We start from the raw sequence: 26546 nt of genomic DNA on the forward strand, positions 1-26546 counted from the left end.
TTGCCCACTCTACCTTCATGCCAAATTTCGTGTTATTTGGCCGGAAAATGGCAGAGATGAATCCATTTAAAGAAATGGCAGGAGGAGAAGGAGGAGAAGGAGAAGAAACATGAGGGAACACAATATGTCTTCACCACTTTGTGGTGAAGCCATAACAAGGCATCCTACTAAAAAAAACAGTTCCTCAAGCAACTGGATGTAATTTTTTCCCAAATCACATCCAGTTGCTTGAATAACTGTCTGTTGTGTGTTTTTTTTTCCAAAATCATATCCAGTTACTCGAGCAACTGTTTTTTTTTTTTCGTATCGTATTACCTTGATATCTAACCTTCACCAACGTATCAAGGCATCCTCCTATGGACAGGATCCACAAAGTCAACATACATACGTATACCAGAGTGCTGGTTAACATTATAATAAAACTAGGAGGACAAGACTTAAATCAACTGCTGGTGCCAAAAAAACTGAACATTTTGGGGTGCAGACTTGTCAGAATGTTGAAAAGTGTTCCAATCTACTTGTAGCATTAGTTCAAAAACCAAAAAACCAACCAATCCATTTAGTGCTGCCAAACCTTCCCGCTGGGAAATCTAAATAATTAACTTTCTCCTGATGAGTTTAGCAGTGGCAGATGTCACGCCTTTTGTTCTCAGGGTGATCAATAATTAATTTCCTAACGAGCTACGCGGGATTACACTATTGTGCTGGAATTGGTGACGGTTGTTACGGATTGATGAATTAAACTTCTTTGCTATGAGAAGGCATTGCATGTTAGAATTTTGCCAGGGGAAATCAGACCATTGATAGAGATTATAAAAAGTACCTGTCCAATGTGGGCATGTTTTAGGCCATATCAATTCTATCTGCTGGTTCACGGATTAAAAACATTAAAAGGCCAACTTGGCAAGGCAAATTAATATTGTGTTTCTAAGTTTATTCCATAAATATTATGCTGGGTTGGGATTCATTTTTCTCTCTAACAATATTATTATTGTACCAATCAACAGAATAAAGTACACACACACACACACACACATTCATACACAACACACGCACATACATACAAACACACACACATACACACACATACACATACTGTGTACATCACTATAATATATTAACAAGTGTGTTAGAAAACTGACTGACCTTGTAAAATAATGACCTTCAAGTTGTCTTAAGATGTTCCCAGCTGCATCAGGCAGTAGACACGACGTCTTGAGGTTTGCTGGAGAACTTCTCAAGTGACAGCTTGTCAGTCAGTCTTCTCAGTAAGACATCCTGAAACAAAGGGGGGGAAGTAGTATATACATGGGCTTGGAAAATATGATAGCAACAGAGCAGTACAGATATCTGTTAGATGCTATCAGGGATATCATATCCAAATAGCATCTCTCCTTGTCTACAACATACAGTGGACACCAATTACTGCACATGTTCTTGGATCATTCATACTATCATAGCAAATCTTATAACTCAGGGGATCTGCATAGAATCCTGAACACAGAAACCATTTCCCATTCACTCCCATTCATTGTAAACGGAATGGAATACCACAGATACTACGCAGATAACACTTTTGCCCTGGGTAGCATCCTACATATAGTTAGTCAGGCCTGTAGTTAGTTTTCTGTGCACTCTGCCTGTACTCTTGCTCTTTTAAATACTGTAGGTCAGTTGTACGAGAGGGAATCACAGGAAAAAACTAACTACATGTAGAAGAGCACCTAGGCTGTCCTTCTGCACCTTTGATGAAGTCTTCACTTGCCACTGACCAAACCACACACAGAGACACAACACAAAATCCTGAGGTCTCTACTACAACTGTGCAAGGCCTCATGGTGAATCAGATGTACGGGGGAGATTCACTTCACTCTGGGGGGAGGTGGTGGAGTGAGCCCCTTCTGGTTTGCAACTAGAGTGATATGTTAACATGACTATATGTTGTCGTTATATCTGTGCTAACACTAGTTGGCAAAATATGTGGATCAGTGTGGGACTGTGGGTATATGATCTCTTCATCCCCTATAGAATCTACTGGACCTCCCCTGAGCAGCTGCCAAGATCAGGTTTGAAGGAACACAGCTGTACAGGAAGGGGTAGGGGACGGTACATTGTTGGTCTTAAGGGTTTTCGGCTGTTACCTTTACAGGAAATAACTGTTATGGTTAGGGGAAGGTACATTGCTTACCTCAAGGGTGGGACCTGTACAGGAAGTGCAATGTGATTATTAAGGGACAGTCCATTGTTAGTTGACGCCTTAAAGGGGTTGAGAATGTAAAATAATGTAAATGTGTAGCATATCTTGATAATGGTTAGACATCCAGTAAACAGAATTCTTGAGGCTTGAATTACATGTATGTTGATTTGGGGTGGCTACCTATAAAATACAAAGAAGTAAAACTACTAAAAAGATTATGAAAAGGGGCCCTTTTTAGAACCACTAAACTAAAATGGTACGGCCTGAGTTATAGACACCTGTCTGGCACGGACTCCTGGGTAAATATTGGCTGACATGTAAAGTGTCTGGTTCTGTTTGCTCCTATTGTTGTGGAAATAAGGGGAAGATTGTAAATGTGTCTTAGGTAATCTTACAATCGTTAGAGCCTCTGCCAGCCAAAATGCATGGATAACACATATGTAACTGTATGATGATGCACAAATGCATGTGTATTGACACACTAACACAGTCACGCACACACACAAATACTTGCACACAGACACACATATACGCATACACACTAACACACACTGACACACACACACAAACATGCACGCACACACACACACACACACACACAGACACACACACACAAACACACCTACACACACACACACACATGCCCACACACAAAAACATGCGCGCACACACACACACACTGACACACACACACGCACAGACACATACACACACGCACAGACACACACACACACACACATACTGTACATACACACACACACACACACACACACACACACACACGCACACACACACACACACTTGCTCCCACAGTCACATATCATCAAATACACTATATTTTCTTTAGTCTTGTACAACAAAAGTTCCCAGATCTCCAACACAGTAAAAACCCAAGAGGAACAACAAACTACAGACAAGCGTGTAGATTTCACCAACATCCACGTTCGAACACCAGACATAAAATAAACACACACAACATCCAAGTTCCTCGCGCGGTTTGCTACGCCTAAACATCACACAGCCGAGCCTTGGATCTTCTGATCTCACCTGGAAGGATCCTTGATCGGAACACAAGACGTTGGAGGTAAGAAGTAAGATGTAACGGTGCCAAAACGTCTTGCACCCCGCCGGCCACACAGCTTGTGCCTCTCACAATGAGTTTCATATGGCGAAGCCGAAGATGGACGATCGCGCCTCTTCGGGAACAGTCGGGCAGCGTCGGTAATTTCCGTCAACAGTGAGGGTCTGTAAGGAGTATTTAGCGTTAAAATATATAAATGATACAAAGCTATTAGAGAAAGAAGATTTTATTCATAATAACACTGCTTTATAAGTTAAAATATTTTATCATGCAGATAGATGAAAATATGTCCACAATAAGGTCTATAAATTGACAAATAAAGCATCTCCGTTATCTCACAAAACTCTTTGTGAGCCCCATTATTTCCGTGACACGAACGTCAATCGATCAGGCTGGAATCCGAAGGTCCCGGATGTGTCATGGCGTCCTCCCCTCCAGAGAGGCTGGTGGTGTATGATGGTGTAAAATAAGCAGGCGTTTAGACCCTTTGCGGTGCCGAAAATTCACCAGAGTTGCACCAAAACCCACCCTTAAGCCTCTATGGTATTGATGGTAATGCATGCACGGAAATATCCGCGGCTTAACGATGGGTAAAGCACCTTGTTTCCCCATACCTCCATTGACAGAAGTCCGCCATGTTTTTTCCAGACATTCTACAAAATTGCTCCCAGTTTCCATGAGTTTTGCCGATTTTCCCGCCCTGTAAGAGCCCGTTTCCGTCATGTTAACGTTCTGTGTTTTGTTTTGCAGGTACCACGACAGAAGCCAGGCCCATCCCTACCAGGTTGGTACACCGAGAGGGGCCGAGATCGGGACTTCAGACAAGCCTCATTTTTGACAGAAGTGGTCACGATTTCCGATGTAAACATAAATATCGCGGCATCCAGACCAAAATTGGCCCATCCTAAACCTGACTGGAACGTTTTGGATATCCTAACACACCATCTGGCTGAGAAAAATTTCAGAAATTTTCGTCTGATCAGTCGAGAAAGACGAATTTTATGAAAAATCGTGAAAGTGGAAAGTTCAACTCAATCAATCAACCTTGACCGAGGCTTTCTGGTTTATCAAAGAACAAAAGACACACAGGTGTCTCACCTGAACATTGTCCGGACTCAAGACATTGGCAGAGTCTTAAAAACAAGGAGTCTTAGAAGTTTTCTTGAGAAAAAAGAGACATATCATTACAGAATGAAGTTTGTATCACCCTGGACAAATTGGAGATAAAATACTCTCTCTAATATCAAAACAAACAAAAAATCCATCTTTAGAAACCGATTTTGGCATCTTTTGGAAAATATCACTGCAAGAAAATTCTCTTTGAGATCCTTTTTAAATAAATCCTAACAAAAATTGATGTGAAAACGTTGCCAGCATTTTTTCATAAAGTTATTAATGGTGTCTCAAAAATTAATTTGATTGATTATTGGGAAGGCCACAAGTATGAGTTTTATGATTTGGCTACATAACAAAAAAACTTTCAAAAAAAATATGCCCTCAACCTGTAAAGACAAAGAACTCCGTGTTGTGATGAATTACATTAACTGGTTCAGTATTATAATAAATGGATATAGAATTCATTAAGTAAAAAAAACATTTACTTAAATGTTTCACATATGGTCAGACTGACAAATTTGGTCTCCGATGAAAATTGGGTAGTTTTTAATTTCATGTAATTAGGCTTAATTAATATTTTGTATAACAGTAGTTGTAGATTGTATTATGTACTATTATGTTGTAGTTTCCATGATGTTGGTTGTTTATGTTGTTGTTTATGTTTGTTGCTGCAGACTGCTGGTGTGGGAAAGTACCCATCCAAGCGTGACGGCAGCGGCTCCTATAATGACTACGACCACCGGATTGACAGAGTGCGGGATTCGCCCGGCGAGGTTTCCACCGCACGAAGGACAGTCCCGGCAACGGAACAGTCCCTGGGAGTCACGCGACAGGGAGAGAGAGAGGGAGCGAGAGAGAGACAGGGAGAGAGACAGGGACAGAGACAGATATAAGAACAAATCTTCTTATTCAGAACGATATAGGGAAAAGGAAAGGGAGAGGGAAAGAAGAGGTAACTATGGCAACCCCGTGTGTCTGCAGTAACACTTTCACTTTTCAGGGAGGAGCAAGTTTTCTTCATGTGAGGTTTAGTTAGAATGTTACAGTTCTTTCAAGGAATCAAATTTATCTTCATCCATTGAAACCAGCTCTCAAAAATCAAGTTATCAAAATGTGGAGGAACTTCAACATTTTAGAAATCTTCTAAACATGATTTGAAAAGTAGTTTCTCAAAATTTATGTGAGGGAGAAAATAGTGTGAAGAGATTAATTTTGCATTAAGAAGTAGTACTAGCAGAGTCTGTTCTAGCTGAGGAAAATGGCTAAGGAGAAACTGAACACAAATGAAGAAAACAACTGAGGCTTCTTTATTAACATGACCAGTTAAGCAAACATCTTGTTTGCAAGCACACATTGAATCTGAAGATACTGCTGCCAAGGAAAATTCAGTCTTTTAATTATTTTTTCAGGATATGAAGGTAAAATTGTTTTTAACACAACCAAAGTTTTGCACCAGTCAACATGAATTTGACAAGTATTGAGTGGTAAAGAGCAGCAGAGCTCGTGACTTCCTGATGTACAAACATTGGCAGCACAAAATTTGGTTGTAATGCAGAGAATTTTACCTAGGAGTCATCAATAAGTCATTTTTTGCCAATGAAAATTAAGAGATTGAATTCATACCAGTTCCTTTTGGCTTCCGAATCTGCAAGACTTTAGCAAGAATTGACAAAAAGGACCTCACACAAGAAATTCTTGTTTTCTCCACTGACATCCATGCTGAATCCCTGCTTTTTGAGTGACACATTTTCACATCTGTTGTTTCTTTTTGCATCAGCATTTCGTGTGCTTCATTTTTGCTTTGTTCTGTACTCGTTCCTTTAACATGACGTGTGTTTTCCAGCTTGTTTCCCCCTCCCCGAGTTGTTTTGTTAAAGCTTGCGGTGTGGTTCTTGTGTTATAGAGAGAGAAAGGGCTAGGTACAGTCCCGGGGACTGGGACAGACCTCACAGAAGAGACAGAGAGGACAGGAGAGGTAATGTCACAACACTGCTCATTGGTCAGCTTTCCTCTCTGCCAAAACCTGATTGGTTGGAGGGGAGTAGAAATAATGTATGAACACAGCTTATTGGTCAAACTCCACTGCCAAAGATTGATGGGTTAAAGTAAAATAATGTTACAACACTGCTCATTGGTCAGCTTTCCCCTCTGCCAAAACCTGATTGGCTGGTGGGAAGTAGAGAAAATGTCTGAACAAAGATCATTGGTTGAACTACTATCAGCCCAAAGTTGATTGGTTAAACTAAAAGGAGAGGTAATGTTACAACACTGCTTATTGGTTAGTTTCTCTCCACTGCCAACACCCAGGGACCTCCCTAAACAATGGAGCAGTGGAGCTCCTCCACCCAGTCCTTATCTCAGCTCCACCCTGTTAATTTTCAAAACTAGTGTTTTTACACCCTTTTCCAGGGTTCTTTGGTCAAATTTACCGATATTTCGCACCCTCCTCCATTCTGTCCTAAATTTCTGGGGAGATCCCTGAACACCTGATTGGTTACATCAAAGATCATGTCAATGTTAGAACCCTGCGGATTGGTTAGTATGAGACTTGTGGTGTGAAGAATGTCTAAGGTAAAACGTGGGTCATACCAGGTCACTTACGTCAAATTTGTCGGAGGATTAAAGACTTTAAAAGAATCATTCAATCACATATGATACGCCAAAATGCAGTTAATCAAGCAACTGGATATGATTTTGAAAACGTGTTCAAAATCATATCCAGTTGCTTGAGTAACTGCTTTTTGGCATTTACAATATGCAACCCTAAAAATTACTGAAACCAAATTACATTTACAGTTGTTAGTACATACAATTAAAAGGTACGGGTTGAATCATTTACTACAGAGATTTGTTGTAGAGCAGTGTTGCTGGGTAGAGCACGTCGGCAGAACGTACTGCACCTGCGCAAAACCCGTGATGTATTGTCCATAGCATTTCGGCAGAATGTCTCATATAAGGTTGTATTTGCTCATATAAGGTTAGCATTTCGACAGTAGTTTCCAAATGTTGTGTCGGAAAGAATATCCTCTGCAACAGGCAAAATTCTGATGCAACGTTGACCAAAAACCCAACGAAAAACACCAAAATATGGGGTTCTGCGCAGGCGCAGTACGTTCTGCCGACATGCTGCTGGGTAGAACCTTGATTGACAGTTGATTGACAGTTTGAGATGTATGTTGCCCTTGCAGGGACCAGCGATTCTCCGGCGCAGAACGCAGCCAATCACCAGCCCCGACAGAGCAACAGCAGCGCCAACCACTCACAGACGCAGCCCCAGACGACCGACAGGAAAAATGATAACGACGCGGGGAAGAAAAACGCTGAGGTGAGACCTCGGGCAAACTTCGTTGTGATGTAGTGGATAGAGCATCCGACTGTCAAACAAGAAGACCCAGGTTCAATCCCCAGGGCTGGACCCATACATGTCCGGACTTGCACCCAGATGTTGTGCTCTTGGGAAAGGCACTTAACACGTATTTCCCCCCTCAGTTAGGGAGTTAGGGTTTGGGTCTGTGTCAGGAAGGGCATCAAGCCGTATAAAATCTTGCTTCAAAAAAGACTTGCACTTGATGCAACACGTCTAACCCTCAGTTACTTGAAGGGAAAAATGTTAAAATAGTCCAGTGGTTAGCGGACCATGAGTTTGGGAGTTGGAATCCTGGTTGTTTTCACTCACCCGACATGCACACTACAGTCCTTTGGATGGGACATTAAGCTGTGGTCCACTGTTCATTTGTACTTGTTGGAAAAAGCTGGTGGACTTTCCTTGGCACAATGAACCTGTTGATACATGTACTGTGCATAGCGTCTGTCTCCTCTGACATGACCAGTGGACACGTAGCTTTTCAGTGAGCTATAACTGATTTTAGATCATTATGTTTACCAAAGGAAAACATTGTTTTTACCCAGTTTATTCTTCCTCTTCTTCTCCAAACAGTGATCTATGACCTGACCAATGACATGATTTGTTGACGTCTGTCTGTCACCATGGTGACTGGTGTTGGGTTACATAATGTTGCAATTTCATGGTCTGCTCTGCTCCTGTCACCATATACTAGTGGTACATGTATGTGAATGTGTTTGAGTAAGAATTAACAGAGCAGACCATGTCTGAAGGTAAACATTATGCATTTGCTTTGCAAATGTTACTTCTCTAGTGTTTGTTTCCATCCTGACTGTTGTGTTTGTGTTTCAGCATACCCAGTCCAGCACTGCTAGTACCAGTACTGCAGCAGCTAATACAAAGGTACGTCAGGTCTAGGTTTTCAGCTGGACATTTTCTTGGAATGAATGTGGGGATTGTGCTTAGTTTCTGGGACAGCTGAAAGGTGAAACTAGTGCTGCATACCGGTTCACTGGACTTGGATCCGGACTTGTAAAAATGTTTAGGTTCAAGTCCAAAAAAACCTAAAAGTCAAGAACCGAGTCCGGACTTATTACCATAAAAGACCATTTCACATACCCCTTTTCTTTCCAAACCACCTAAAACCTTCCAAAATCTTTGCTGCAAAATGAAGAAAACATTGCCATTGGGCATCGTCAAGGACCGGCCCCCATGTTATGTGGCCAAAGTTTCACCCAGACAACATTGCAAGGTTGCCAACATGCAATTTTGTATATGCCATGGATTTATGTAGGTCCGGACTTACAAGTCCGGAACTGAACCTAAACCTCTGGACTTGAATCCGGACCTGAACCTAAATGTTGGTTTAGGTATGCACCACTAGGTGAAACTATGCAGAGAACATCATTCTTCACTCAAAATGCCCCTAAAAATCTTTAAAAAACTAGATATTTCTTGCGTCTCTACAGGACTCTTTATAAATGTGAACTCATTTACAAAACTTTGTGAGTAACTACAAGACTTAATATTTAACCCTTAGCACACTGAAGTAGCCATTTGGCTACCAATTCTATTGGTAAGAAGACTAGGCAACATGTTTGCAGCTAAAATGTTGAGGATTCGTGTATTTTATTTTTTCCAGGCTTACAGAAAGGTCCAAGGTGATTGGTCGGAACACATCAGTTCTTCGGGCAAGAAATATTACTACAACTGTAAAACGGAGGTGTCACAATGGGAGAAACCACCGGGCTGGCAGGAGAGGTGGGTTTGTTTTTGTTTGTTTGTTTGTTACATTTATTGTGGCCACACCCATGTATTTGACCATTACAATAGCTCAATGGAGAAGAGTGCTTGCTTTGTAACCGGGAGGTCTTGAGTTCAAACCCCGGCCAGGGTCATACCAAGGACTTTAAAAATGGTACATGCTGCTTTCTCTGTTGAGCACTCAGCACATATGAGAAAGAGTATGGGAAGGTCAAACACACAGCTCTACCAGCGGACCAGCCCCCTGCTGTAGTGCTTGCATAATTGAGTTTGTAAACCAACATGTTATGTATCGCCAAAAAGCAGTTACTCAAGCAACTGGATATGATTTTGGAAGCGGTCAGACGTTTCAGCTAGTATCCACGAGCTGAAAAAATCCACTAGCCCCAGCATGTTATATGTATCTCTCATATTGATTGGTCAATCTGTGAGTATATTTCCGTGTTTCTGTTGCATCATCCAATACCAGAGCAGGTAACATAAAATGTAACTTGTCTTTTCTTTCCTCTCCCTGCCCTCAGCCCAAAAGATAGCGGAGAGTCGAAACACAAAGACAAGCCTGTTGCCAAGGAAACCGCCTCCTCTTCTTCAGCTGCCTCCTCCGCATCCCATGGAACCAACAGCAGAGAAGCTGGCAGCAGCAGCGCAACTGGTACTCCTAGCTGTGAGCACATTTACTTTTTTATGTTTACCGAAAGAAAACATATTGTTTTTGCTTAGCTTCTTCCTCCTCTTCCTCTTCTGGTCCAAACACTAACCTCTGACCTGGCCAATGACATAAGTTGTTGACGTCTGTCACCATGGTGACTGGTGTTGTATTTGGTTACATAATGTTGCAATTTCATGCTCTGCTCTGCTCCTGTCACCATATACTACTAGTACAGTCATGTATGTGAATGTGTTTGAGTAAGAATTAACACAGCAGACCATGTCTGAAGGTAAACATTATGCATTTGCTTTGCAAATGTTACTTGTCTAGTTTATTCTATCTCCATGGAAAATGGAGGTATTGTTTTTGGTCTGTCTGTGAGTTTGTGTGTATGTGTTTCTGCAGGTTGTGATGGATATGATTGGGCTCAGTGAGAAAGTTATTAATCATTTCTACATATGGTCAGCATGCACTCTCGCTGCTTTCACGGGTATTAGTCATTGCATCAGCCAATTAGATAGCAAATGGAGCCTTTTGTTCAAGAGAGATTTTCAACCCCTCCTAAAAAAAAGTAAAATGTGGTGACTTGTAGATACCAGTGTGAGTGAGGAAAAAAATCTACAAAAATAATATGTGTATTTACACAAGATTTGATATTTCATTGGAGGTCTGAGGTCTTGTTCTTTTTTTGTCCCAATCCTGGATTAACTAGACTAAGCGACTGAGAAGAGAGATGAGAGGTAGAATTTATAGCAAACACAAGAAGAAAACCTAAGAAACATAGAGACTTAGGCAAAGTTTCCTCTTACTCTTTTGCAGCATCTAATCACAAGCATTCCACGGACCCCTCCCCCCGTCCTGCCACCCAGCCAGCCTCCGACAGACACAAGGACACCCCCAAGTCTCACAATAGAACAGGTAAGACACAAGGACACCCCCAAGTCTCACAATAGAACAGGTAAGACACAAGGACACCCCCAAGTCTCACAATAGAACAGGTAAGACACAAGGACACCCCCAAGTCTCAAAATAGAACAGGTAAGACACAAGGACACCCCCAAGTCTCACAATAGAACAGGTAAGACACTAGTATACAAAATGGCTAATAGGGGTAGATGTACCAAATACTGTCTAAAATCAGCCATGCCTTCAAATACCAGAGTTATCAACCAAGTAAGCATTCAAAAACTTCCTAGAACTACTGTAGATTGCAACTCAGTGTCACCAAGTAATGTAGGGGCGCATCACTTACTAGATGGCTTTAACCAATGTTTAAAGTTAGTTGTTAGAGTTAGCTGTTGTGTTGCACTGAAAGATGGTTATACTCGCTATACAGATACAGATACTTCTAAGTTTACTTTGATGTGCCTAATCTGCATTATCTTGTCCTGACTTGTCTGACTTTTGTTGAACAGTTCCTTTTTCGACTTCCAAAAAATTGTCTTTATGTTATTTACATATCAATCAATAGTTTGTGCATATAAACCTGCATTTTTTTCAGTCTTCTTCAGTCACTGACGAAAGCTAGTGCATACTAGCTGAAACGTCTGACGTTCCAAAATCATATCCAGTTGCTTGAGTAACTGTTTTTGGCGTGAGTTGTAACAATGACCCCCCCTCCCTCCGCAGGTACCCCCTCCTCGTCCCAGGGCACCCCCAGCGCGCACCGCGGGACCCCCGGACAGGGCAGCGACCGTATGGACATCTCCACAACTCCTGAACACCTGCAGACCATCTACACCAGGAGTAGAACAGGTCAGCACAGAACTGCTGTTGCTTGGCAACAGGAACAGAACAGTACAGTACATCTGTTGCATGGCAACGGGAATGGAACAAATAAGAACATTGTAAATCGCAAGAAATAGATAACAGAGCTTCATGATCACCACAACAGCCTTAAATCTGCATACAGGTGTTGAACATCTGTGTGTGTGTTTGTTTGTTTGTTTGTTTGTTAATCGCTGCATATGATGAAACCACTCACTGATTGGACCCCCGTCCATGTAAGTTACGATCAAAGCCTGATGCAGCCTCCCCATGTCTGCTTGAAGATTGTGCATCTGTTAGCCCCCTCTGCAAAGACATTTGTTTAGACCACATTTCCACAGACAAGAGACTTATGAACGATCAAAACTTTTTGACACACTGCTTGGAGATTATCTCACACCAACGTTTCTACCCCCCCACACAGAGTCTCCCGCGGTGCAGAACACCCCCTCTCCAGGAACCCCCTCCCTGGGGCGCAGCCACACCACCCCGCACTCCATCCCCCCCTCCCTGGTGCAGCAGCTCTTCCCCCCCACCTCCAGCGCAAGTAGTATATCCCAAGGTAAGGAGAATTCAACTCTTCATCAGTTTCCTCAGTCACAGTTGAGTATAATGTAGCAAAGTGGCAGGACAGACCTGCAGGAGCTGTTTACCATATATGGTATTAGAATAAATTATGTAGCAAGTGGCAGGACAAGCTGGAGGGGGCTGGTCAAGATAAACATGCTCTTACGGTATGTAATAATTTTATTGTATTATATGTAATCTGTATATATTAATGACCATAATTTGTTGACCCTATGTTAAGACGTTTTTAAGAATTTATGTCACATGTATGTATTTAACCACACTTTTTCCCCAGGGCAAGCCCTTAATAATAGCTTCAAGCTAGTTGGGCTGCCCTGGCTGTTTTGCGTCAGCCGAACCAATAAATAAATAAATAAATAAATAAAATAAATACAAATTTGTTTGAGCAAGATTTTTAACCTGCTTGGTTTGAGTCAGAACAATCAAAGCAGTAGTTTGTTAGGCTAGACCATGTGAAGGTAAACATCATGCATTTGCACATTTTTGTTTTACTTTCCTGACTTTGACATTTGTTTCCTCCCCAGTTCACAATGTAGGAGTAGAGCAGTCCTTACAGCTGTTGCAGCACGCCACCATGCTGACGCAACAGGCACTGCAGGCTCAGCAGCAGCAGCCTACAACAACTGTCCCCCCTTCTAGTAAGCAAACTTCTCTTTTCGTTTGACGTCACAGTGTTATGCTGTACAATTATTTGTTTATGTTTTGCTCAATTCAAAGCCAAATGATCACTTTGAGCTAGATGACACGACAGATGTATGAGTAAGCCAAAAGATGGAGCTGAATTTCTAATTCTATGTTGAAAGCTCGAGCATGGTATTCGGAAGGAAAGCATGTGTTTGGGAATGAGTTCCATAATCCCCCCCCCCCTTCTAGTGAGCAAACTTCTCTTTTACACTTTGTTGTGTCACGTAGTGGCTGGTGCTGTGTACCTATGTAAGGGGTTCGTTGTTGATCGTTGTGGGATTTCCGCCTCCGAGTACACGGCGTAAAGTAAGAGCAAGACAAGAAAAGAAGAGGACACAGAGCACACAAAAAAAAACGTCCGTACACAAAGACTTCAACTCAAAAACCTCTCGTTTATTCTAAGAACGTGATCGAACGTCGTCGATCTTAACGTATACGTACGGATCCTAACGTAGCCGTTCGGACGTCGAACGGACGCTAACGTCGCCGTTCGAACGTCCGAAACGGCTTACCTAATGCAACATCTAAACACCTTATGTCATTCCCTACACTTTCCCCCCTAGTAATTTTTCGCCGTCCTCGGCGAACGATCACTACAAAATATCAGGTTTTAAAAAAACGTTTTCTTGTCTAACTACTATAAAACGAGAGAAATGTACATGTGCCTTTACTGCTAGGCAACTGTAGAAACCATACATTTACGGTATCGGGAACTACTACCGGGTTTCTATTTCAGAGTTTAAGTAGAGTTTGCAGTGTTCACGTTCAGATTGGTGAAAACGTCCCGTCGCGTCGACGTCCTTCGGCGTCAGTTAGCTGTCGGAGTTTTCGTCGTCTCTCAGACTCGTCTCTCGGCGCTCGTTTCTCAGCACTCGTGTCAGCACGCGTCAGGACCGCTTACTGGTTAGTGGTTCCCCGCTGTGTTCCTCCCCTCCTCCGTGTTGCAAGGAGCACGAACGCCCGGCCGCAGTCGCCCCTCAGTTGCGGTAGCCCTCACCGGTCCTTAGTCGAAGGGTCGTCCGGCGAAGATGGCGTCGCTTCAGGGGTCCCCGTTAGGGTGATGACTCGGACGGGTCGCTCTTCTGGGATCGGATGGCGCGGCGGGAATTGCCCTCTCCATCACCAAGCTTCGATGTCCCACGTGGACCTGTGCAGGATGGGGAAGAGAACACACAAACACACACACACCAAGCCTGACCGCCATAATCTACAAATAATTTTTGACCTCAAAGTATGGGAGAACATACTCCCACTCGGACTAAAACCCAAGTTAATATTAATTGTAGTGTCTAGTGAAGTAAATCCTACCCACCCTGGGAATCACGAACTCTACAACCAGAACAAAGTAGACTCGTTCAGCACAAAAACACCGTTACTAGTAAATAATTACTCTAGAGCTTAGATATTATATATAGATGATCAGAATCAATTTGGGAAAGTGCAACCACCTTATCTAGCTAAAAGTGGTATGAATTCCCGAAGGGCCGAGGCCCAACCCCCGATGTCTGGGTTTCCAAGGAAAGCATAACACTTGATTCCCCCCACTAACTACAAACCCCAAGATGGCTGCACATTTCATTAGCCGAAAACACCTTATTCATTGTCTGAAAACTTCTGGGTAACGGATAGGAGGTACTCCTCTGTTCTCCCTAACCGGATATCTAGGGTCTTCCGGACCGCCATCGCCCACTGGAGGCGCTACAGGCATTTGTACAACAACAATGGGCAGGTCCCCATCCTCCTCACGACCCTCATTATCACTTTCACTATCAGTTGTGGCACTGTCTTCTGGCTCACGCCTATCTGCGCGCCCGTCCTTTTGTTCGGCACGTGGCCGTCTTGTGTTGCAGGGGCGAGGCGCGAACATACAGGGAGTTAACATATCCCTGTGTAGGGTTCTACTGGGACCACCTCCCCTCTCCGGAGTGACAACATAAACCGGGATATCCACGTTGGGTTGTCTATCTACCACGTGTGGGATCTGTTCCCACTGATCTTTAAGTTTAGAAGGACCCCGAGTCCTCTTGTTTCTAACTAAAACTCTTTCTCCAGGTAGCAAAGGAGCTGTGCGAGCTGTCCGGTCATGTAACTTCTTCTGACCTGCCTTTGCAGATTCAGAGTTCTTAGTAACTAAGTCATAAGCGTACTTATACCGTTGGTGATGTTTCTCTACCCACTCATCCGGACTTACTGTATCACCCGTGTTTTCCTCTGCAGAGTCTATGCCCAGAGTTAAATCTAGTGGTAGTCTCGCTTGTCTACCAAACAGTAGGAAGTACGGGGAGTACCCAGTGGTTGCGTGCTGTGTATTATTATACGAGTGGACCAACTCAGGTAGGTATTCAGGCCAATGACGTTTCTGCTGCCTTGTCAATGTACCCAGCATATTGAGAAGTGTCCTATTGAAACGTTCACATTGGCCATTACCGGCCGGGTGGTAGGGTGTCGTACGACTCTTCAACCCCCCATACAGTTTACATAAACTCTGGATCGTAGCGGAGAGAAAGTTAGCACCTTGATCAGAGTGTAGTCTCCTGGGGAAGCCATATGGCATTATAAACTTAGACCACAGAGTTCTAGCTGTTGTTTCCGCCGTTTGATCTCTAGTCGGAACTGCTACCGTGAACTTTGTGAAGTGGTCTGTTATGACCAGGATATATTGGTGTCCACTGGTTGCTTTCTCTACTTTCAGGTAGTCCATAGCTACCAGCTCCAAGGGTGACTTCGTAGTTATACTAACTAGCGGGCTTCTATTGTTGGGTGGTGTTGTTTTACGTAGACAACACCGTTCACAGGACTGTACCCACATCCTGATATCACCCTCCATATCTACCCAATATACCCGTTGCCGTAGGAGATCTAACATACGAGGGACACCTAAATGGCCTGCACGACTGTGAACCTGAGTAAAGACCTCTCTTCTAAGGGCAGTAGGGAGAACCAATTGTCTAATTACCTGGTCCCTTTTGCTAGATCCTGAATTCCTGTACAGGACACCTTCTCTTAACTGCAACTTTTCCCACTGAGCGAGTATCCTAATTACATCCCTCTCTTCTCCCTCACGCTCTCTACTGTCGGGCTTTCTACCTCTGCTAACGAAGTGTATTACCCTATCCAGAACGGGATCGTCCCGCTGCTGTCGCGACAAGTCGCCTTGCGCGTGCTCTGGGAGAGTTGACATAGGCTCAAATGCACCAGTACCTACAATCTCTGAGAGGGTGACGGACAACGGCTTAGGGGGAGGGGATACATAGTTCTCACAGCATATTCTAGACACCTGTGCGGACACAACTTCTACTTCTCCCTCTGTTTTGTCACTGGAGTAAGCAGGGATGCGAGACAGTACGTCCGCATTTACGTTAGATTTGCCAGGTCTATATTTGATTTCGAAATCAAAGTTCGCCAATCTGGCTGCCCATCTTTGCTCGACGGCACCTAGCTGGGCTGTGCTAAGGTGTGCGAGAGGATTGTTATCGGTATAAACCGTACACTTAGCACCGTACAGATAATCCTTGAACTTCTCAGTCACCGCCCACTTCAGCCCTAAGAGTTCTAGCTTGAAGGAACTGTAGTTATCCATGTTACGCTCTGTTGGCTTCAGCCCTCTACTTGCATATGCAATCACCCGTTCGATGCCTTTCTGCTCCTGTGACAGAACAGCCCCTAACCCGTCATGACTTGCATCTATGTACAAGATGAACGGCAACTCGAAGTCGGGGTATGCTAATATGTCGGCACCCATCAACCGACTACGAAGGGTGTCAAACGCCTGTTGGCACTCTGTCGACCATTCAAACTTAGCTGTGGACTGTTTACGGCCTTTCTTATTCTGTCCTATGGTCAACTTATGCAGAGGCTGTGCGATTTTAGAGAAATCCTTCACAAACCTTCTATAGTATGAACAGAATCCTAGGAATGACTTGACTTGCTTAGAGGTTTTAGGCATTGGCCAATCCCTCAGCACTGCGCACTTCTCTGGGTCTGTCGCTACCCCCCTCTCCGACACAATGTGTCCTAAGTACTTCACACGTCGCTTGAACAAATGGCACTTGTTAGGTCTCAGCTTTAGACCATGGGCCCGTAACCTGGTGAACACCAGATCTAACCTAGCCAGATGATCATCAAAGTTCGAAGAGAATACGATAATATCATCTAGGTAGATTAACAATGTCTCTAAGTTCTGATCTCCAAGGCAGTGTTGCATCAGACGCTGGAAAGATGCAGGTGCCCCGGACAAACCAAACGGTAATCTATTGAACTCAAACAAGCCAAATTGCGTGGAGAACGCTGTTTTCTCTTTGTCAGCCTCGTCTACCGCGACTTGCCAATATCCGCTAGCGAGATCCAAAGTAGAGAATATGGCTGCCCCCTGTAAAGCCGCTAACGACTCTTCTATTCTGGGCAAGGGGAAGGCGTCGTGATGTGTCTTAGCATTCAGACGTCTGTAGTCTATGCAGAACCTAAGATCACCGTCTTTCTTGCGAACTAGGACAACTGGAGAAGCCCAGGGACTACAACTCTCCCGTATAACGTCCTGATCTAGCATGTCCTGAACGTGTTGTTTTACCTCTTTGTACAAACTTGGGGGGATACTGCGATAGGGCTGCCGAATTGGCGGGGTGTCACCTGTTGGTATCTTGTGTTTGATTGTCTCTGTATAACCAAAATCACGTTTGTGTGTGGAAAAGACGCTAGCGTGTTTTTGTAACAGAGCTTCAAGCTTGGCTTCTTGTTCTGGGGTAAGGTCAGCACCATCTAAATCAACCTTGGAATATACATCAGGCCCGCTCTCCGATTTGGTCTCAGCGGTAGGGGTTGATACTAGGGTCTCGTCTTCCGTGTTCATACTACACTGTACAAAGTTAATCTGTACCTCCTGTTCCCCTACAGACTCTATCTCTACCGTACCCTCTGGCTGCAAGTCTGCCAAATACAGAATGCCTAAGCGAGCCTTCTGACTGATCTTTATGTCCTGTTTGCTAACGTTAGCCATGCGTATAGGGACTCGCCCTCTCCGTACCTCAGCGTAACACCTAGCCACAATAATCGGGGCCGGCAGACAACCCGCTTCTGGCGGTTCTACTAATACCTGGTAAGGTTTATGACCTGGGCCTGGCCGGGCTCTTCCATACACAATCATCTCGTGGCCTGCCGGAACAATGATCTGTCGGCGACCCGACGCTCTGGCATACCCTACACGCCCGTCGTCCCTAGCAAAGTTTGACTGTTGCCGCGCAGCTTTGACGGCTTTCTGCCAGACTGTGTCACTACTCTGAGCTGACTGATTAACGTTGTCACCTTGGTATTCCCCAATCACATTCATACCCAGAATCCCCGGCGCAGACCCACATCCATCTTCAACAATAATTACCCCACGCTTTGGAAGCGTGCGACCCCTAAACGTCACATCAAGCTCGCAATACCCGACAAACTTAATGGGTAGTCCGTTGGCCCCTGTTAACTTCAACCAACTTGAAACGTCCTTAAGTCTCTCCCCTCTTTCCCCGAAATGTGATTTGAAAAAACTAAATGTCATGGTAGTAACCTGCGATCCCGTATCAATCAGGCACGGGACGTTTACTCCTTCAAAATCCACGTCTACTACATTACATTTCCCGATCGTCCGAGACAGAACGGACTTTAAGTCATCACTAATACATGTATCACTATTTACACTCATACCTTGGGACGCACAACTAGCTACTGACTTCACCCGCGCACCTGGTCCCTCGGCCGCGGGCCTAACTAGTTTGGGGAATGAGTGTTAGTCTGATTCTGGGGCCTGCGGGTGTTGTTCTGAGGCTTAGTACGGGCGTTGTTGTATCTAGACCCCTGGCTGCCCCAAGGGCAGTCCCTCTGGATATGCCCCGGGTCCCCGCAAACGTAGCACCTCCTTACATTGGGGCACTCTCGCTGGATGTGTCCTGGTTCCTGACACGAATAGCAGATCGGGCGTCCCTGATTGTCCCATCCAGCCTGTCCTTGTCGGACACCGTTAGGTTGGACCCTGGGTGAACCCTGTCTACGGCTGTTTTGATTTTCAAACTTTAGGCTGTGAAGCTCCTTACGTAGGGACTCCATCGTCTTACCCGTTTCCTCCCTCAACCTAGCCATCTCAGCAAGCAAAGCCGACTCTACCATTGTCGCATTTTGTCGGGCTTCACCCTTTTCCCGGCCCCATTCCCCACTCAGGTGAAGGGCTTCAAGTCTGACATCTGGGAACTTCCTGGGGTTTGCCGCGCTAGCTGATCTAATGTATTGGCGTAACTGCCTCTCCAGGTCCTTATCCCTCAGACCATCTAAGAATCTATCCCTTAGCATGGTATCTTCTTCCGCTAACGAATTTCCCCGCCTCCTGGCTGCTCTTTTTAGGAGTTCCTGTAAGCTTAGCGCGTATACAGTTATGGATTCTCCTCTCTCTTGTTCCCTAGCATAGAACATACCCATGATTGCTGACACCGGGGCAGTGTCCCCAAATGTTGCTTTCAGAACATCGCTCACTTTCGTCTTATCTTTTTGGTCGTCAGTCGACAACACAGCTATCTGGCGCTTGGCCTGCCCCTCAAGATTCCTATACAGTAACCCTGCTTGCTGCGCCTCTGGTGTGTTATATAGCAAGAAAGCACCTTTCCATTTCGTCCAGCCATTCCTCTACGACGGGGCCCGTAGGAGACCCAGAAAACTTTGTCCACTTTCTTTCGAATGGTACGTACATAACCGTGGTGGCGTGTGCCCCCTCCTGTCCTTCTGCCATTGTTAAAGATAAAACCTAACAACTTCTATTCACTAACTTCGACCCTGGCTCTACACGGACTCACTTCAATTCCCACTAAAATTCTAAAGCAAATTTCACTAAGCGGTCAGGCAGGCAATGTATGAGTGTGTTTCTCTAACCTTCGGTCCTCTGCTGTCCTCACGATGTTTGGTGTTCTCAGGTTCTCGGCGATAAATCCCACATCCCATCCTCGTCGCCAAATGTAAGGGGTTCGTTGTTGATCGTTGTGGGATTTCCGCCTCCGAGTACACGGCGTAAAGTAAGAGCAAGACAAGAAAAGAAGAGGACACAGAGCACACAAAAAAAACGTCCGTACACAAAGACTTCAACTCAAAAACCTCTCGTTTATTCTAAGAACGTGATCGAACGTCGTCGATCTTAACGTATACGTACGGATCCTAACGTAGCCGTTCGGACGTCGAACGGACGCTAACGTCGCCGTTCGAACGTCCGAAACGGCTTACCTAATGCAACATCTAAACACCTTATGTCATTCCCTACACCTAAACCCACATTCAGGTTCAGGTACCAATTCAAGTCCAGAGGTTTAGGTTCAGGTCCTCTGAATATGTGGGATATTCTCTTTGTAAAAGCTTGAAAATCCAACATTTGTGGTAGCATAGCTTTATTTTGTAAATGATAGATATAAACCATGTGCATTTGTTCATGAATGTTTTTCTTTTTTACAGATGTTTCTGACTCGTCTCCTGTTTCTATGCGGACGTCGATATCAGACATGTCCTCTCCTTACCAGTCTCAGCTCTCACCGCAGGTACCATAATTATCACCTGATAACACACACAATAACACAGGTATAATTATCACCTGATATCATATAAATTGAAACTTTATTCGCAAAATCATGCCCGAAGGCTAATTGCTTTTACAATCAAGAATAAAACACGTTGCAATACAGTAACTGGAGACAGGTAACAACTGTATGGAAAAAACTTCTATTTCTACTACTACGCTAGCTATTATGGGGTTCGACTTCTTCTTTGAAGGCAGTGGATAATGAATAGTCCCACATTCTGCATAATTAGTGGGTTTTGTGATCTTAGTAGAAATGCAGTTTTTTTGGTGATCTTCTAAAAGACGAAAGGATGGAGAAATTGTTGTAACTGTCTGAAATAATCTGTTTCTTTCGGTCTCATAGTGAGGACACTGGCTAACAAAATGTATTTCATTTTCCACTGAATTCATTGTACAATATTTACATAATCTCTCGTGCACAGGTAGTTTTCTATAGCGGCCTTTTTCTATCTCTAGTGGATGCGCACTTATTCTAATCTTACACATGGCAGCTCACTCATCAAATTCATTGTGGTATAGGTATTTTTCCATATATGCACTGGCTCAGAAAAGAATAAGAAATGATCATGCCTTATCAGTGAGGAATTGGTGTGTTCAAGGACTTCCTGCCACCAAGTACAAGAGTACAGATAGCTTTAAAATTAAACAACACAGTAAGTTACATGTGCTAAGGTTGAGTGTAGCAGGTCTTTGGGTATACTATAACCAGCTGCCACAGCACTGCTTGTCTGTAAAGCGTGTTATTATACCGCAGATACGATAATAATCATTTGCCCAATTATATCCATTACAACCTGCAGAAACACAAATTCACAGACAGACCACAACACACATGGTAGAACAAGTAAGATGGTAATCACATACACATATCAGACTACTCTCCAAGCAGAGGTTTGGCTTTTGGGGGTATTTTTAGCGTGTTTTTAGGCTTTTTTTATCGGGGTTTCTCTTTTTGGGTTTGGTGGGAAAAAAAATTCAGTGCAAAAGAGAAACCCAGATAAAAAAAGCCTAAAAACACGCTAAAAATACCCCCAAAACCCAAACCTCTGCTTGGAGAGTAATATCAGACCAACAACATTTACTGAGATTCAAATGTGTGTGGTGGGAAAAGTCTGACAGAGTTTGTGACCATTTTCCTGTCCTGTTTTCCAGCCGAGCTCCAGTCAGCAGGGGGAAGTCGTGACCAGTTCAGCCTCTCCTGCTCACAGTGTACATAGCCAGAAATCTGTAGGGTACGTTTGTTTGTTTGTTTGTTTACTCTCTTTTTTTTTACTGTTTTACGCTTCTGTTCAAAATGTGAGTTCAAAATGAATGCAGTGAAATACAGTATGCTAGTCACAGTACACAGTCTCTCCAAGTTCTTCCTCTTCTTCTTTGGTCCTCCTCGTCACAAGGTGTGACAGGAGAAGTTCTGTTTCCAGCACTGTTTGTCAGTCATTGCAGACAGAAGTTCAGGTCTTTGTAGACCAGTTTCAGATTCAGTTTTAAGTTACTGTATTGTTACTGTATATTCCCTTGAAACAGTCAAGAATTTCCAATAAAGTCTGATATAGTATCAACAGTATTCACTCACTCACTGGGTCGAGCTTCCCTCGGTACCAATGACTGCTGTCCATCTCTTCCTATCCTTCATTTCTACCATCAGGGTTTTTCCTGTCAAGTTGGGTGTCGTCCATTAATTGGTTAAGATAGTTTCTTGCTGGACGACCTCGACTACTTTTTCCATGTGTGGGTTCCCACAGCACAGTAATAACTGGTGTATGATCAACAGTACTAACTTTGATAATTGCAATTCTCAGGAGCCATGCGGACGGGGCAGTGAGCAGTAGTTACGCCGTGGTGCACAGTTCCACTCCCACCGCGGCGCACACCGTCCTCCCCCCCTCCATCGAACTCACGCCGGCGCTAGTCAAGTACTACAAGGAGACACTCATCAGACACACGCAAGGCTGGCAGGCAGAGCACGCCGAGAGACAGGTATTGTAGTTTTTCATGTTTACCGAAGGAAAACATACTGTTTTTGCTAAGGGACTTCCTCCTCCTCCTCTTCTGTTCCAAACACTAACCTCTGACCTGGCCAATGACATGATTTGTTGACATCTGTCACCATGGTGACTGGTGTTGAGTTACATAATGTTACAATTTCATGGTCTTCTCTGCTCCTGTCACCATATACTAGTAGTACAGTCATGTATGTGAATGTGTTTTGGTAAGAATTAACAGAGCAGACCATGTCCAAAGGTAAACATTATGCATTTGCTTTGCAAATGTTACTTCTCTAGTATTTTATTTCATTGGTTGAGCTGTACAAACAGCCAGGGTTGCCCAGCTAGTTACAAGACTATTTTCAACAGCTAACCCTGGGGACAAGGATAGCAAGCTACATATGATAAGGACAGGACATTAAAATCAAAGTTGTCAACTCAGAGAGACAGGTATTTTGATACTCCATTAGTTATCATACAAACTAGTCTTATGTGGCTGATCTTTGAGTATTTTAAAGGAGCACACAATGATACATTACAAATTACATTGAAAAGCCTCATACTACAGGTGTGTTGTTGTTTATTGTTGTTGTTTATTGTTGTTGTTTATTGTTGTTGTTTATTGTTGTTGTTTCCCAGGCGCAGAGGTTAGATGAGGAAGGCCATGCAATGGGCAGTCTGCACAGTTCCCAGGTGTCTGTGGACCTGAAGTTTGCCCGGTCGCTGGTCAGAGTCTCAGAAATCCAGGCCACGTTACAGGAACAAAGGTGGGATATTTTATCTGTCACTCAGATCTCAGCTAGAAATACTTACCTTTGTATAGCTGCACTGAAAATTATCTGCACCAGACAAATTTAATGTCTGTTGTTCCCGTGTTCCGAGGGTTAGACGTAAGAACCATTGCTGTTAACTTTTCTTATACCTCAAAGGTGGTGACAGTCAATGCAGCAAATAAAAAACCCGTACATACACTTATATCTGTGCATTTACCCAGTACATGGCCCAGTGCAGTTTAAGTACATCAGAAATAGACATCAGAAATACCGATTGTCCAATTTTATCTGCATTATAATACATGTGGCAAGATGTTTTGTCTCAATTTTGATTGAATGTTGTTTGTTTGCTTGTTATCTCCAGGATACTGTTTCTACGGCAACAGATACAACATTTGGAGAAGATGAAGAATCAGAACATGTTTCCCTCGTAGCTGCCCTCCCCCTCTGTAGGGATGTACTTGGTACATCCCGCCGACTGTGTGCATTACTGATACCTGCGGTTCCTTCGCTACACTGCCGACTCGGTTGTATCCTTCGTGGCTCCGCTACACTCGACTCGCTACATCTCCAGCCAGATCGTCATGTGTACAAGGATCACCAGAAACCGCCTGTAACCATGGAAACTGTATCCATGGAAATCGCCCTGTAACCATGGTTCTCGTTGCTTGTATGTACGACTAGTTTTGTTCCCTCGTTTTAGGACTATAAAAAAGAAGAGAGAGAAAATTGAGGCAGAATTGTAACGATAATTAGCTGTAGCAGTTTTGGTACCGACACGTGCCAGGATGTCAGGCGCTTTGTAAGGGAGGAATTTCCAAACCGGACGCAGACAGACAGACAGAGAGGAAAGAACTGTCTGCAATGTTAGTTCACTTTGGGACGAGCTTCTAGTTATTTTTGCTTGTCAGTTTTGTTGTACATGATTCCTGGCACGGCCACCCTACTGCACCTATCAGGACAGAACAAACCACCACAGAAACGTCCAAAACATCCAACCATCTCTTGAGAGTTCAGGGCAATTTGGAAAGAAAGGGAATTAAAATTTTGTCCCCACTTATGTTGTGTACAACTGTAGTAGCCATATCGTAGGGTTGTTAGCTTCGGAACTACATAATCCAGTTGAAAAATTGTCTCAAGATTTGAATTTGAAGATTTAATCACAAGAAACTTGACTTAGAAAGACACTCACTTCTGAGTTTCTCTAAATGCTATCCCCCTTCCCCGGACCAATCTTTGTGTGGTGTCTTTACCTTGATAGATGCACAGGGGGGGGTTGCGTAGCCAAGGACTAGGGCTCCTATCAATGTCCACCCCAGATTTACTCACTAAAGGGCCATTTTTGATTGTCACCTCCAACATTCATTACACCCCATAGGGGCTGCACTGTTGTTACAATATCTCCACCCCCTAGGGTAGCATTGATAGGTGCTTAGCCGTCTTAATGTATTATAATCTTGAGTTTCGGAGGCAAGAAGCACCAAGGAATAGTGTTAAGACGTGGAGTCGAGGATCAAGACGCCTTGGGGGGGGGGGGTGAGGTTCCTTAATTATTGTAAGTACCGTAGCTCAGATCTTGTGTATGTATCAGTGCAAGAGCTCCTGTCAGCATTTTCTTGTCAAACCACCTCCGCCCAAAGTCGTCTCAAACATTTAAGAAATCGGAAGGCCAAGATATTTTGGAACACCCCAAATGATTTGAATCATTTTCCTCTATATTAGATAATCGTGGTGTTATAAAAATGCATCTGCTGATTGTATAATGTATGATTGTCTTAGGGCATTTATTTTTTGTTAAAAGGTTTTTTTTGTAATTCTTAACGCTGCTGTAAAAATATATAGCCTTCCCCCCCATTCTGAAGTAGACTTGTCCAGCTTTGTATCATGTACATGATGATATTGCTGACCTGTAGAAGATACCATTCTGTGGTGGGGAGTCAGAATAGTTTGTGAATATTGCTGTAGAGTGTATCAAGACCACTGAATTGTTTCCATTATAATTTTCTTATCTTGTTTATCATCATACTATTACTGTACTGTTTTCCTCACCCAACCGTGTACATGTACTTGTATCAAACATTGTCCTACATTTTTGTGCACATACTGTTACCGCACATTTATGTGAACATAGTTCCTACCATCATATTGTGTATTTCCCTATCAAAAACACTTTGTATTCATTATTGTACCAATACTGCAAAAGTACCGTCATTTTCCAAGAGTGTATTAATTTATATTTGCCAAAAGAATCGTGTTTGTAGCCATAGTAACCATCACCTGGTGTTCCAAACTATCGCCATGGAAACGTAGAAGTGTCCGTTTTTGGATGGGTTTGTTGAAGTTTTGCCTTCCGATTTCGGGGTTAAAGGTGTAACGTTAGTGCTTGGGAGCCTCACTTTGTGCATACAAGTTGTAACGTCCTCGACTACTGGAATAAAATGTAATTATTCTATTGGTAACGCGAGAGGTTTCAGCTTTCTTTGCCAGTTTCTGACCTTAGGCCACACCAATTTAATTTGTTGGTTCTCGGATTTTTTCAGAAAAAAATATGAAGCGACAGGGCGAAAAAAAAAAACAAGTCTGGGCATCCCATTTTAGGCTTAAATGCTACGGAATGAGCCCAATGAAGTCAACACAAAAGGCTGGGTTAAAATTTAAACATTGAATTTTGAACTTTTAATCAAACCACTGCAATGATAGATGGGAAAACTGTAACAACTAGCGTAAGGAAGAAAAGGACTTTCCTCAACTGTTGGGGGCAAAACATGAGCATTTTTCAGTTGATTCAGGACCAGAATCAATTTTTTTTTTTTTTGCTAAATCAAGTAAAAAACGTAGAGGCGAATCCGAGAACCAACAAATTTAAATTGGTGTGGCCTTACTTACTGTTTCAACAGACTTGTCAATCAATCAATCAAATCAAATCAAATCGAATGGTGTTTTATTCATAAAAACGTGGACATTGCGAGACAAGTCCCTTCTCTCAGGATTCTGAGGCAGTGTGTGGAAAC

General features: G+C 43.4%; 2 protein-coding genes across 3 annotated transcripts in view; one reads left to right on the top strand and one right to left on the bottom strand.

Moving 5' to 3' along the window:
* Positions 1-3404, bottom strand: part of LOC109464913 (MAGUK p55 subfamily member 7-like) — a 28974-nt gene extending 25570 nt beyond the window's left edge. The window contains exons 1-2 of one of the 2 annotated variants that reach the window (XM_019762011.1): positions 3245-3363; positions 1147-1278 (exon numbers count right to left, since the gene is read on the bottom strand). The gene's annotated coding sequence lies outside the window, so the exon portion shown is untranslated. Of the gene's footprint in view, positions 1-1146; positions 1279-3244 lie in introns of both variants that reach the window. The other variant, XM_019762013.1, reaches the window with a different exon arrangement.
* A 238-nt stretch (positions 3405-3642) lies between these two features.
* On the top strand, positions 3643-24842 carry LOC109464912 (WW domain-containing adapter protein with coiled-coil-like). Its single transcript, XM_019762010.1, has 17 exons — positions 3643-3868; positions 4029-4062; positions 5069-5346; positions 6298-6369; positions 7583-7719; positions 8590-8640; positions 9380-9498; positions 10023-10165; positions 10970-11068; positions 11780-11905; positions 12342-12479; positions 13030-13143; positions 20654-20736; positions 21930-22009; positions 22577-22754; positions 23402-23529; positions 23900-24842. The coding sequence occupies exons 1-17, from the start codon at positions 3838-3840 to the stop codon at positions 23967-23969; spliced, it is 1881 nt and encodes a 626-aa protein (XP_019617569.1). The 5' UTR covers positions 3643-3837; the 3' UTR covers positions 23970-24842.
* The last annotated feature ends 1704 nt before the right edge of the window (positions 24843-26546 follow it).

Source organism: Branchiostoma belcheri, unplaced genomic scaffold, assembly GCF_001625305.1.
Source record: "Branchiostoma belcheri isolate BF01 breed outbred unplaced genomic scaffold, Haploidv18h27 scaffold143, whole genome shotgun sequence".
NCBI lineage: Eukaryota > Metazoa > Chordata > Leptocardii > Amphioxiformes > Branchiostomatidae > Branchiostoma > Branchiostoma belcheri.